The 14,648-nt window shown below is 31.1% G+C and overlaps 2 protein-coding genes across 3 annotated transcripts; one reads left to right on the top strand and one right to left on the bottom strand.

The window, feature by feature from the left end:
* Positions 1 to 930: 930 nt before the first annotated feature.
* LOC120161062 (auxin response factor 1-like) lies at positions 931 to 2,621 on the top strand. Its single transcript, XM_039171360.1, has 3 exons — positions 931 to 1,701; positions 1,732 to 2,006; positions 2,543 to 2,621. Exons 1-3 carry the CDS (start codon positions 931 to 933, stop codon positions 2,619 to 2,621), a joined length of 1,125 nt encoding a protein of 374 aa, XP_039027291.1.
* Positions 2,622 to 4,371: 1,750 nt separating this feature from the next.
* On the bottom strand, positions 4,372 to 6,600 carry LOC120161160 (LOB domain-containing protein 18-like). Of its 2 annotated transcripts, XM_039171421.1 has the most exons (3): positions 6,439 to 6,600; positions 6,134 to 6,405; positions 4,372 to 4,821 (listed from the first exon to the last, which is right to left on the bottom strand). In XM_039171421.1, the coding sequence occupies exons 1-3, from the start codon at positions 6,479 to 6,481 to the stop codon at positions 4,450 to 4,452; spliced, it is 687 nt and encodes a 228-aa protein (XP_039027352.1). In that variant the 5' UTR covers positions 6,482 to 6,600; the 3' UTR covers positions 4,372 to 4,449. The 2 variants fall into 2 exon arrangements, with proteins under 2 accessions (XP_039027352.1, XP_039027351.1); XM_039171420.1 differs by having other exon boundaries at positions 6,134 to 6,600.
* Positions 6,601 to 14,648: the final 8,048 nt, after the last annotated feature.

Raw genomic sequence — 14,648 nt, 5'->3', positions numbered from 1 at the left:
ATGTTGAGGTTAGAGACTAAATTGTCCATCTGTTCAGATGTGACCGCCCCAGGTAAATCACCTCCAATACCGGCACCATCATATGAGCCCCTTATCACAGCAGCAGCACCGTACTGAAATCTTCCTGGCCACTTTTTATTTAAAACAGGAAGGCCACTTACAATAAAGTTTCTATTCAACAACGTACATGAGAGGAAACCAAATTCAGTTAAAAACCGGCAAATTTGCACTAATGACATTCCTCTTGGAAAGAGGTTGAGCACGTCAACCATTCATTACCATATCTAAACCAAATTTACAATTAAATATGATCACTGATGTGAACATACTGCATTTCATAGTTCGCCAAATTACAAGCATTTGAAAGGGGTTAGATACAGGAGAAAATCACAAAATTGTACATTAAATAGAAAATTTCAGTAAAAAAATGGTTACTAACTATATATCCAGTACAAATGAAACAAATACTAACCTTTAGGCCTAAAGGGGCTGGATATATTTAATAAATTTGGGTCTAATAGTATTTTGGTTCATATAAAAATAAATATTTAAATTAAAAAATACAATAATTTATTAAATATTTAATCAAGTAGAGACCAAACTATTAGAGGTATATACATGCACGTAGGAGTGTGTTGTATACGTGCAAATTGTGTAAACTGTGTAAATAATAGTTAGCTGAGTCAGCAGTTGTTAGGAGTCTGTTAGCAGTTAGTTAGGCTGTTAGTGTGGCAGTAACTGCCTGCAATTCTTGTATAAAGAGCCTGCATAATGAGCAGCTCAAGGCATGCTTGTGTTCAGTTGAAGAGTTGTAACTCAACATGGTATCAATCGCCATAAGTTCCTGGAGCCTCCTGTTTTCTTGATGTTATCGTTAAAGCATCTTCACGGTTTCATCAAAACAGCGGCGAGAGCGAATAGACCGAGCAGATGCAACAGCAGCCGAGATTGAAGATCTATGTGGATCAACCGCCAGCGGTGGAGCACGAGATGAAGAGCGGCTTTGATTTCGGCATAGATAAACCGGTCGCGTACGAGCTGAAGGAGAGAGTACAAGAGGTGGAAACAACGGTTTTTGAGGCGGAGACCAATGTAGCGGTTAGTGACGAGTTTGGTATCTTGAAATCGGAGTGGATTCCTCCGAGGAGAATGGATTCGTCAGAAATTCCATCGGATGCTCTGTTTCTTCTAGAGAAACCACAGGCTTCCTCTAGATTCAGTCACCGGAAACCCGTCAAAGCCAGTCCTGAAGGTGGTCGAGCATTGAGGGTGGCGAAACCCAAACGCCACGAGATGCTGGAGAACACGTGGAAGATGATAACGGAAGGGAAATCAATGCCGTTGACTAGGCATTTGAAGAAATCGAACACGTGGGAGAATCACGGCCGTGATATCAACGTGGAGGCGTTGTCCGATTCAACGGCGTCGTTGAAGAAATCGGAGACATTCAGGGACCGGACCAATTACCAGCCTCCAACTGAACTGGTGATCTCTCCTTCTCGGGTGAAGCCAAAGACAAGTCAGTTCATCATTGGGTTGAACAAATATTTAGATGCCCTTAATGGTAAGTTTGCAGTTGGCATGAGATTTAAGATGAGATTTGAAGGGGAAGATTCTCCTGAGAGAAGGTTTTCTGGAATAATTGTTGGACTTGAAGATTTTTCTCCTCACCGGAAAGATTCAAAATGGAGTTCATTGAAGGTATAATGGGATGATCCTGCCTCCATTCAGAGGTCTGACAGGGTTTCACCATGGGAGATAGAACCCTTTGTTGCTTCAATTCCACCAGCTCTGGCTCAACCGAATGCAGCTAAGAACAAAAGGCCTCGACCGCCCGCTGAAAATCCTACTCTACATATGTCAACAACATCATCAGCTCCTTGGAATACTGGAGTGACGCATTTCCATTATCCAACTCAGTGTAACATTTCTGCTGAAGCTATAAGAAATGAGAATCATGGCATGTGGCATCACTCAACACCTTCCAGCATATGTGGATTTCCAAGGTGTCATGGGAGAAAGCTTCACAGCCAAGTGTCCAAGAAAAAAATATATGTCAAGGAATCTTGTAAAAGAGGATGAAGAAGAAAGAAATGAAGGTGAATAAGAAGAAAGAAAGGAAGCATTGGCACTTTCGATTCAAGTGAACGAAAGGAAGCATCGACACTTTCGAATCAAGAAGAACGAAAGGAAGCATTGGCACTTTCGATTCAAGTGAACGGTAGGAAACATCGGCACTTTCGATTCAATTGTTCATCTTTTCATCAAGAAGGTTAAATGTTAGAAATTAGTTGTAATTAGTTTTTAGAGCATGTTGTAATAGAGTGATCAAGAAAAAGAACAAAAGAAGAAGAAGTAGGGGAAATATTAGAGGTATATACATGCACGTAGGAGTGTGTTGTATACGTGCAAATTGTGTAAACTGTGTAAATAATAGTTAGTTGAGTCAGCAGTTGTTTGGAGTCTGTTAGCAATTAGTTAGGTTGTTAGTGTGGCAGTAACTGCTTGCAATTCTCGTATAAAGAGCCTGCATAATGAGCAGCTCAAGGCATGCTTGTGTTGATGAATATACTTGTGTTCAGTTGAAGAGTAGTAACTCAACACAAACTAAAGAAATATAACCCTATATTCTACCCAGATTTGCATGCTTTCTCTTTAAATTGTTCTTGCATGTGCCTGATAAGTTCATTACTAGTCTCCATGTGCTGGTCTTCATCACGCTTGCATACCACAATATTCAAGATAATGTCCAAATCTAATATTCTATTAGAGTTCACAGACTGCTTCTGTTGCAAGGACAAGTCATCTTGTTCCATTTATATGTCGTTTCTTTATATCCTTTGAAAAATGATCTTACGTATTCCAGAGACAAAGTATAATATATATTTATAATTTTTTTAAGAATATATTTAAGGGATAAAATATTGATGTGAATATAAAGGAGTCAATGAATGGATAGAAATAAAGAATTTTTAAAAAAATAGTAATAAGTCAAAATTAAATAAAATATAAAGTTGAGAGATTAAATTACAAAAAGAATAAATTAGTTGTCAACAATAAAAATTGAAGTTGCATAGATATTCTATAGTGGTAGACTATGTAGCACGGGTACAACAACTCAGTGTTGTACCAAGTACCCGATATGTCCTCAATATAGTTATGGGACGAGTACAACTTGGGTACGTATTGGGATGTCCCATATTTATAGGATACAACTAAAATTAATTGGGTACGTCGGAGAGATTTTTACGGACGCATCCTAAACGATATTTGATCTTAACTCGTGTACTTAGGATATTTTTAGGATTTAAATAATAAAAAGAGATATAGATGAATTAGGATATTATTTTGTTTTTAAATTTAGATTTAATTTCTCTTACAAAGTGGTATTCTTCGGATTCGAAAAGTTGATAGACTAACTTTGATACTGAAATTCCATTGCTCCAATTATGGACTTTTAAAGTGCTTCGACAATCTACTTCATCATCTTGTTGTGAAAAAAATTGGAATATTTATTCCTTCGTCCACTCACTTATGAGGAATAAGTTAAATCCAAGTCGTGTTGAAGATTTGATTTACATCCACTACAATCTTCGTCTTTTATCAAAGAATTTCAATCCTTATGAACTTTAATGAATATTTATGACTTGTTTATGTCTTTTAAAATTTTAAAATTTAACTTATATTATTGTACCCATACCCTATGATTTTAGAAATTATTGTTTCTCGTCCCGTACCCATCCTCGTATCTATCCTCATACCTGTATCAGTGTAACATAGGTGGTAGATGAGCATGTGATTCAAATTTTGTCAAAATTTTGTCAAAATAGACTACCTAAAATGAAGGAGAAATTGAGAGTGAGTATTCGATCGAGTTGAGTTGAATTGAATTATAAAAATTCGAGTTGACGAGTTATATTTTATCATTCAAACTTTATTAGAACACTTTTTTCAAAATGATTAAAAATCATATATTCTACTAATTAAAATTATGTTGCTTTTTGATAAATATGTGATGAATACAGTGAACGTTTATATCCTTGTATCTGTCGGGTTGCTTTGGTTGGGGTTGGGGGTTGTGTGTGTGTGAGGGGTTGAGGTTTGGAAATATCTATGATATTCCTTAGTTATTAACGCGGTAATGCTATTAAAGTTTCTTAATAATACAAGTGCAATAGAAATAGGGCAAATTAGCATGAACCTCTTGAGGAAGGTAAAATAGCTGGAAATCAGTGATCGAAAAACGCGTATCCACAAAGAAACTAATTTGAATTTCACATATATCAAAAATGGGATATTAAGAAAGACGAGAAAACAAACAAATATAGAAGAAGAAAAGAACAAGATTAGTTATTTCGATTACTTGCCTAATGAAATATAACACTGAAAATTAAATGCATTATAACATACTTCAAGGCAAGCATATAATAATAAAGGAAAGTCTAGGTCTCATTTGGAGAGAGATTGCGGTGGTGATGGTGACGCCGACGGTGAAGCATCAGTGCATGGCAGTTGCGGAGACCCTTGTCTATGGAGGAGCTCACGAGCCAAAGCTTGAAGATCGCCGCCGGTCCCTCCAAATTGGCGTGGATCGATTTGCCTTTGCTGCATGGCCCATGAAGTACTTTGCGTTACCATAGGTTCGAAAAGTGAAGATAAGTCGTACGTGGCTGGCACTGAAGAGGCTGATGGGAGGTCTGATATTGAAAGAGGAGGTGGTGCAATTAGTGTTTGTGGCGGTGGTGGAGGTGGCGGCGATGGAAGCTCTAGTGTAGATAAATGAGCTTGTAAGTACGATAGTTCTGCTTGCAAATTCACCACCTGCCCAGCAATTTCCAAAAATATATAAAACAATAATAGAAGTTTATGTTAATATTATTACCACCAAAAGGAATGAAGAAACGATCGCAACTCCGGAGAAGCTAGAGGCTTTATCCTTTGCATTATATATATAGATTAAGATCCACTCACATAATATAAATTTTTTTAAGTTTTATATTGGTTTAGGATTATTTAATGAATAAAAATAAAAAGGTTAAGATTAACTTCTAATTTTTTTCAGTGAATATTTTCTCATTTCTTACCGTTAATCTCAATTATCTATTTTCATTCATCTAATAATCTTATATCAATGTAAAATTAAAAAGTTTTACAAAATATAATTATATATATATATATATATATCTATATCTTTTATCATACAAGGACACAAATGAAGTTAAAAAGAAACTGTCACAATATTTTTATATTCACATTTTTTTCTTTACTAATGGGATTCATGTAATCTTTTTCGTTCTATGTATCAATAGTAATTTATATTTGATAAATAATAATTAATCACAGAGTGGGACAATAAAATTTTTATAACTCTTTAAAAATCTTTTTAAAAAAATTAAATAGTTATAGAGTTTAAACTCAACACTATAATTCAGATTCAAATTTTAAATAAAGAATTATTCACGAATTTTGAGTATTAACCATATAAGAGATAAAAATAAATTATAGGGTTTGCTTAATGTGTACCTTTAAATAAAAAAAATATTATTGAAACCCTAATAAACGTGTTTATAGATATCAGCTTCAACCAATGTTTAATAACACTTGGTTAACACTGAATTTCCATACAGCCATGCTTGCAAGAACAAGAAAACTGGCAATGAAAACCCAACAAAACAAATCCAACCATTTCCTTAATACCTGTAAACTGCATAATTTCCACAACCTGACCTCTCCTTTGAGGTAACCGCTCGCCGACCAAATGATTTGTTAATTAAAAATGATAATAAATTTTTTTTTCTAGATTTCAGGGAAATGCAAAAACCTGCACCCCAAACAGCTAACCCTACCCCATCCTTGTATTTGTATTATCTGACCGTACAACAAGGCCTTTTTAAGATGGTGTGAAATCAGATTTGGGTGTTATTTTGTCAAAAAAAGAATGCTTTGATTCTTTGAGAAACACAATTCACTGAATAAAGACAGGATTTTTACTTGAAAAATGAAATTTCAGGGTTCCTGAATTTACTTGACAAAGAAGATCAGAAAGTGGAAAAACCAAACCAACTGTGTCCTGCTGAAAGAGACAAAAACAATGACAAAGCTGAACAAAAGATGGTTTTGGGCTTGTATGTACCTGTTGTTGAAGAGCAAAGATATGAGCAACGCAGCCATAAACAGGATCTCTAAGCCGAGCTTGAGCCTCGAAACATATGGTGACCACCGCATCAAGTCGTCTGTGAACCGGAATATGAAGAAGCAGCTTCGATACATTGCTTGCACCGAAAACCTTATGAACCGCTGCAAAATGGGCTGCACCTTGCTCCGAGTCAAAATAAGGTGCGAATATACAACCCGGAACACATTTCCTTCTCAAAAACTTGCAAGCACCACAAGGTCCTCCTCCACCTCCGCCGCCAGCACTACCACTGCAATTGCCACCACCGCCTACACTGCCACCACTGCTGCTAGGGTTTGAACTCATGTCTGCAGTTTTGATCGGATCTTGAAGTACTAGAAGAGGTACATGATTAGGGATTAATGTTGTGAAAACGAAAAAGGCAAAGGAGGAGAATAAGAAGAGGTGTGTGCTTTATTAGGGAGTGTGGGTTTGGTGGGTGGTGAGGATTATTTTAATGGGAGGATTTAAAACAATTAATAGAAGAAAGTCTTTAAAGCCACGCGAGGAAGCAAACTCCACCCCTATTTAGCTGTTTGCGTGAAGCAAACATGCGATAAGCTTACCACCCTTTTTAACTCGTGAATTTTCTAACAAAACACATGCCGTAACTCCTCTTCCTCAACTTTCAACTTGTATTTTATATTCCTTTCACAAAAATACTTGTATTATATACTACATTTTCACACCTAAACGTATGTGAAATTAAATATATAAAAAATTATTCAAGCTACCGATATAAAACAAAATAAGTTCAAATTATATATAATTTTTTCACGAATCAAGCAGTCTTAATGATCAAGGAATTTTGTTATTCCTTGAGGTTTCAAGTTCGAGTATCATGGGTGTACGAGCGTTTAATGTCAAATGATTGAAAATCTTTAAATAAATATTATCTTGTATTCACTCTAGATTAATTAAAATTTATATATAATTTTTAATTATTTTATTTAAAATATATACCCGTTTGATGATTTAAAAAAATATTTAAATATTTTCAAGTATAAACTCACAAAACTATTGTTGTAGTAATGTTGATATTATAAAATTTAATACCAAAATATATGTTAATAGCACGTAATAGGAAGAGTTAAAAATATAACTTATTAATATATAAAAAAAACAACAAAAATCGATTGCAACTAAAATTATTATATTCTTCATAATATTTTGAGTCGTAAATCTTAAAACCATCCAAACGTATTAGTAGAGAAAAGAAGTAAAATCTGAATCTATGTTGCAAGACTTTAGAAGTCGAAACGTGTCATTAGAGACTGTCTATATGTGCCACAGCGTGTTTTAAGCTTCGCAGAGGGCAAAAGACTCCAATTGAAAAGACTAATAATTTCAGTATAGGTTTCCTTTTGTGTGAAATAAGCCAAAATAAATCCACTGAATTATGGAGGATGACTTGGTTAATTGATTTACCCCACCCACAGGTTTATTTCCAATTAAAGGGCTAAATATAGTAAATGAAATGGGGTTTTCTACTAAAAAACCCAAATCTCCTTTAATAGATAAATATATTAAATTATTTCTGAATTTGGGCTGTGTTAAGGTTACTTTTAGCCATGGAAATGACACCACACCACTGCCTGAATTACGCTACCAAATTAAATTTCTTACGCATAATAGATTTAGATATATACTTGGCTGCTGGGTTTAGATGTCAGTTAAGCTTGCATCAACAAAACATCAGAAAATGAAAAATGCTGATGAGCTTAATAAATTTGATCATGACAAACAACAACGCTGATCTTCTGTCATCTTTTTCTTACTATTAATTTAATTTAATAAATAATAGTGTCTCTTCAAAAATAATTTTCAATCATGAATATTTAATATTATACTTCTGACATTCATAATACTCGAACTCGGGACCTCATGAAATAGAAACAGTGATTGTCATCTTGAATTATCATAAATCCTCAGCTTTTGTTGTATTGTTTATATACGAGTTTGAAATATCATTTATTAAATTAAAATATAAAAAATAAATACATGACTTATATATAGTGAAATGGCTAATAATAAAATTAGCGTATAATGTCAAAAAATATCCTTAATTTTTAATTAAATACTCTCACTTTGACTTATTTTTTAAGAGTATTTTGACTTCTAATGTTTAATTTTCGGAGAAAATATATATCCGGATGAAAACTGTTAGTTAACAAATGATTAACACTTCAAAATATGAGCTTTCTTACTCTAAAATGAAATGTAAATGGTCAAAATATTATAGGAAAAAAAGAATAAGAGTCCAAGCGATTATTTAGTCAAACATTAAAAATCTTTTTACCCTATAATAAAATTTTGACCGAAAATACTCCAAAAACTAACGGCTAAAATAACTATTTTGATAAATGTTGAGAGCTAATTTTGAAATTATACCTAAAACTAAATATATATTATATAATTTATGCATACAATGATAAGATAATGTAAGAATTAATAATAGAATTTATCGTTTATTTTATATTATTAATAAGACTTATATTATAAATAAGTACCTAAAGTATATTATATTTTTTATATACGTGTTTAAAATAATTTTTGTCATATCTAGAATTATTTTTTTCAAAATAAGTATCTAAAGTATTCTTTGATTGAAATAAGTACCTAAAGTATTTAATATTTTTCATCAATTTAAAAAAACGTTAACATGTAATATTATTTAAATAATACTTTATGTAATTAGATAAAAGAATAAATACTTTAAGTATTTATTTTAAAATATTTATTTTGATCAAAATATTTTAAATACCTATTTTTCCAAAAAAATTAAATACTTATTTTAATAAAAAAAATTAAATACTTATTTTAATAAAAAAAATTAAGTACTTAAAAACATGACATAATACTTATTTATGATATAAGGCCATTAATAAATGGAAAGGATAAAAAAGAAACCGACCTGAATAGCAATGACTATTGACCTCACGCTTTAGGTATACGAGCATAAAAGTGAGAGTTGTGTTGAAGAAAGAAGCAAAGGCGATTAGAAGGTCAAAACTCAATTTCGGCGTTCAAAGCATTTGGCGTCAGCCATTAAAATTTAAAATGCTTGACTGGCTGCCACGTAGAGTCCGTTTCTCAAAACGTAACGGCCTGGTAAAAGATTACCTCATTTTCCAAACGGGACCCACGCGCCGTTCGCTTGCATCATCTAAATGTAACGTTCGCTCATACGGTCATACCACAACTAGTATTTTAAGTTGATTTTTTGTGTTTATACAACTTTTTAAAGAATAATATTATTATTTGGATAAACTATCATATTGATCACTTTTCTTTTAAATTTTATATACTTTTGCTTATTAATTTTGAAACTATATATTTCAATCACTTATACGTTCGATTGTTATATTTTGGTCAGCAAATATTAACTCATGTTAGTTTGATAACGTGATATGAGGGTGAGTGTTCGAACTAATCGAGTCGAGTCTAAAAATGAACATCTTCCTATTTAAAGGTACATTAAATAAAAATGAACATCTTCCTTTGTAGCTGTTGTATCTTTCTCACCCCTCTTTATGTATAAGTAAACTAGTTTTTTATATTTTTTAATAATATTTTCATGGTTTAATTTTTAATAGTATAATTATATTTATTATTTAAATAAAGTTTCAAATCAATTTAATATTTTTTATTATAATAGTTATAATATTCTATTTAATAATATATGAACGATTGAAAGTTCTTTTACTTGTCGATTGAGTATTAATTAGATTAGTTATATTATTATTACAATACATAAAAAATTGAAATCAACGTATTTAATAATAATTTATCCTGGTTTATTTAAATATTTTATTAAAGTAATGACATGATTTCCATAAAATAATGAAATATGGTAAATTTTTTATATTATTAATTATAAAGAAAGTTAAAAAATTATTATGTAACAATATTTTATCCTACACCAAGTGTCTAGTTCCAATGGTTAAAACACTAGTTCTTGGTATGATATATTCAATTAGTTGATTGAATTTGACTTTAATAATATTGATTAATTCGCAGGTTTATTTTAAATTCAACACTTTTTATAACTATTTAAAGAAGAAAAAAGGTTGTTACTAATCAAAATGATTATAAAAAAGCACACTACTTAAATGATACTAATGTATGCATAAATTTTTTTTATGAATATTTTAGGATGATTATAATCAATAACAGAGCCATAATTAAACTATGAGAGAGATAAGTTATTTAATTTAAAAAAATCCTAAAAAATAATTAAACCATAAAAATTAAAAGATTAAGAGTTCAATTTCATTAATTTTAAATTTTAGATGTCTTAAAATATAATTAAATCAGATAAATTTGGAATTAAGACTTAATTCTATTAATTTTAAAAATGAAAGTGTCTTAAAAAATAATTATACTAGGAAATTTCAGGAGGGGCAAGGTCTTAATTATAATGGTTTCAAAACCACTAGTGGTTTAAGAGGTAATTAGACCATCAAAGTTTGGGGGGCCATTGCCTCTCTCACCTATAACATGGATTCGTTTCTGATTAAAAAAATAATATTTGTTCAAAAATTTTCTTAATCAATAATATTGTGTACACACACTACAGACACCATTATTCGATCTCATAAACTCTAAGGAAAACAACACTCCTTTAGTCCCTTTTACCATTGAAGTTGCTTGAATGGATTCACTTATGCTAAATTATAATAAACAAGTTGATTTATTATTAAGATTATGATAAATCTTGTAGCAACTTCAAGTAACATCGTTCCCACAAATTTTGGGAAGACCTTTTTTGTTTGTCGATGAAATCAATCACATTTCAACGTTGAATTTTCCTTAAAAATGCTGTCTCTATAAAGTGTTAACAATCACAGAGCACTTGTTATTAGGTTTTGCCTAGACTGTAACAAACAGAATCCGTCTCATCAAAACTAAATAATTATGAATTAATTAAGGATTAAACACTACCCCACAAGTTTTCCCACTCGTGCGGACGATACGATTATCAGATTTAATTATTATTGCTTTTAACAATTTCAGGATCAAATGTCACCTTAAGCCAGGGCAAAGCCGCTGTCAAGTATAATTAATAGATATAGGAGCAGATTTTCAGATTATTATATGAAATTTAGATATGGCTGTAGGATTAAAAGTAGTCAAAGGAAAGTGTTTGGACCTGGCTAATCACGACCGCTTTAATTACAACTTAAAAGTCAGGTTGGTCAAATTAATTTAAAAATCACGCATCAATTCATTAAGCTGATTTCCATATCTTGTTAAAAAAAGTTCCATCTTATTTTAGTTATTAAACAGTTAGTGTTTGCTGGTGATGCGATGAATGATATGTTAAGAATTTATTTTGGTTTAGGTTTTACAATATGCAAGTCCTGTTTAGATTTATTTTTTGGTTTAAGTCTAAACACATTATCATTATTAGTTCATTTGTTTGTGCATTGTAATTCATTGTAATTTTATAATAATTTTTTTCAGTCGTAATTATAAAAATATGCATTGATTATAATTGCAATTCTATTTATACATTGTATCTGTTGATTTTGATTATAGTTATACACATATAATAAACATAGCTTTCATTTCATGTTTTTTCTTATTCAAGTCTTATCATACATAAATTCTATCATGTTATAAAATTATTATTATTATTATTTATAATTTGAAGTAAGTACAAGGTAAAATTTGCTCAAAAATAACTCTCAACCATTTGACATTGAACGCTCATACCCATGGTATTCTTGATGCTCGAATCTGAGACCTAAAAAAATAACAACAATTCTTTTATCACCGAGATCACTGGGGTTCGTACTGTTATGAAATTGTCTATATATATCAAATACTAACAGGCTTTTCCATTAGAATGTATTATTAGGCCTGATTGGTAGCCCAATATTACAGCTGCATGATTTCGGAGCTGCAATGCAATTTAGTTATAAGCCTAGAGAGGTCATAAAAAAATAGTCTCTGTTATTACAATTTCTTTGGAAGGAAAAATAGTTTCTGTTATTTGATTGCAATTTTTTTATGTATATAAAATAAAAGTTTTATTTATCTTAATGAATTTAACTTTTTTTCTTTTAAGTATCTAAAAAAATAAAAAAAGACTAAGATAAAATATTATGTCGTTAATAATCAAATATATATATATATATATATATATATATATATATATATATATATATTGCTCAGCAAATTATATTTTATTAATGATAAATGATCAAGATAGGGACCTCATTAAAAACCTCCTAATCAAAGTGGAGGAAAAGAGTGCACCCCATTAAGGTACAAATGACCAACACCAGAAAACAACATGCCATACCCCTGTACCACATGACACCTACAAATGCTAATAGAATCTGATAAATAATCACAGGGCTATCTCACGAGCACAGAATAAAAAACTTCTAACAACCACACCCTAAAGCAATTAGCATTAATACGCACATACAAAACCTGCTCCACAATCTCAAGGCGGCCACTCGATGCCTACTATTCTGACCACGCTTTGAACAGCTCGAAGCGAAGTAAACCTTGTTTCGCTAGTTGATTAGCTAACCCATTACCTTCTCTTGGGACATAAATGACTTTCACCCTTGAAAATTGAATTGATGACTTATCAATTTTCTCGAACAAATCTCACTACCTCCATGGCCTCAATGACAGATTTTCAACCCACTTCAACGCAACTTGGGAGTCTGATTCGATTATCAACCTAAAATTTTCAAGCTAACCAATTTACAAGAACATCATCAGAGCAGTTTTTACTGCCACCAATTTCGCAAAGTCAGAATTCATAGGAGCAACATGACCTGAGAACAATGCTTTAACATCTCCTTTCCACGATCTCAAAACGCCTCCACAACCTGCTGCCGAATCTTTAAAGGCTCCATCCACATTAAATTTCAAGCAACCTCCAGTAGGAGGGTACCACACCAGCTGTGAATTCTTGGCAATTAAACAATCAACGGGATTTCCACCAATCAGCTTCATACACGAGTATATTATCGTTTATTGCTTTAATCCAGATAAGTGCCCTCATCTTGACATTGAACAAGAGTTGCTAGCTTTTGAGTTGTAGCTTTATTTTCGAATACCATTTCATTGCTAGCTAATCACACACTCCATAAAGCCGCAGTGACTGAGATTTACCAGACTGATTTTACTGAACCTGTCGAGGAACTCGAAAAACAAAAGGTGAAAAACGAGTCAAAGCGAGTAACAAGTCAAGTGAATTATAAATATGCCACATCATAAGAAAATAATAATAAAATATATCATATTATATAAAATTAATTTTCGTTGAACATAAGATAAAAGATGACATTATTTATTATCGTCACTATATCTTTAACTATACTAGAAGAAAATAAATACATCTTGACTTTTGACATTTAGTGATAGATATGATAACGGTCGTTCTAACATTAAATTTTATGTCACAAAATATAATTAGTGACGTAAATGTAAATTTTAGTGACAATAATTTAGTTGTTACTCATAAGAAATTTTATTATAGTAGTAGCATAATATACTCTAATGTGAGTAAATTGAGGCGTGTGGATATATTATATTTATTATGATATGTTTATGAAAGCTAGTCACAGAATTTGTGATTGTAATGCGATTCAACGTACATTACTCTCTACACTTATGTGTTTAATAAAACGCAATTACTTAGTAAGTTAAGATATTTATATTATGATACATCATTGCTTATGTTTTAACTTATATATTTATATGTATAAATTTTATAAAATATAGTAGAGTAGTTGTGTAGCATTAAACTTTATAAGTTTAATGTTTGAATTATTTTCGTGTATATGTTACAATTTTCATGGTTCGCGATAAGACATCACATCATCGGATGAGTCTTAATTGGTTCACTTAGAGCACATTAAATATTTACTTTAAATGGATATATAATTTAAATCTTTGAGTAAAGTTTGTAAATTATTTGATATTAATTTATTTGTATATCTAATTTTTAAATAAAAGAGTTTTAAATTTTATAATAATATTTAGATTATTCTGGTGGTGGAGTGTGACACTCATAAACTCGTCAAGATTTTAAGTTAAATATGAGTGTTACACTAAGGTTCCAAAGCATGGATAGTTTAATAAGATAACCAGATAAACACTATCTGAATTTAGATAGATGGACTTCAAATTTAACTACAAGAAAAAAATGCATGCTATACGAGCATACTAAAAATATGTTATAAGAGGAAACAAAATCATTCATTATTTAAAAATATAGCAAAATAGGTTTAGGTAAATTAAACCATCCATCATTCAATTATCTTTTTATTCTTATTTTAGTCATTAAAGTTTAAATTCTTTTAATTTCATAGGCAAACTTTTGAATTAATCATATTTTGGTCACTCTACAATAATATACATTATTTTATTATTATTTTACTATGATGTGGCATGTTTTGGTCAACATTGCTAAGTAAGCGGTTAACAGGCCAAATAAGCTTTG

The sequence above is a fragment of the Hibiscus syriacus genome, unplaced genomic scaffold (assembly GCF_006381635.1).
Source record: "Hibiscus syriacus cultivar Baekdansim isolate YM2019G1 unplaced genomic scaffold, ASM638163v2 tig00111398_pilon, whole genome shotgun sequence".
NCBI lineage: Eukaryota > Viridiplantae > Streptophyta > Magnoliopsida > Malvales > Malvaceae > Hibiscus > Hibiscus syriacus.
This window is presented reverse-complemented; position numbering and strand designations above follow the sequence as displayed.

Bases quoted from the DNA above. Each gene is read 5' to 3' on its own strand.
- LOC120161062 (XM_039171360.1), top strand. From the start codon at position 931: ATGCAACAGCAGCCGAGATTGAAGATCTATGTGGATCAACCGCCAGCG. The intron at 1,702-1,731 runs GTATAATGGGAT...GCCTCCATTCAG, and splicing joins CAAAATGGAGTTCATTGAAG to AGGTCTGACAGGGTTTCACC. The intron at 2,007-2,542 runs GTGTCATGGGAG...CATAATGAGCAG, and splicing joins AGCATATGTGGATTTCCAAG to CTCAAGGCATGCTTGTGTTG.
- LOC120161160 (XM_039171420.1), bottom strand. From the start codon at position 6,481: ATGAGTTCAAACCCTAGCAGCAGTGGTGGCAGTGTAGGCGGTGGTGGC. The intron at 4,822-6,133 runs GTACATACAAGC...ATTGCTGGGCAG, and splicing joins TCTTTGCTCTTCAACAACAG to GTGGTGAATTTGCAAGCAGA.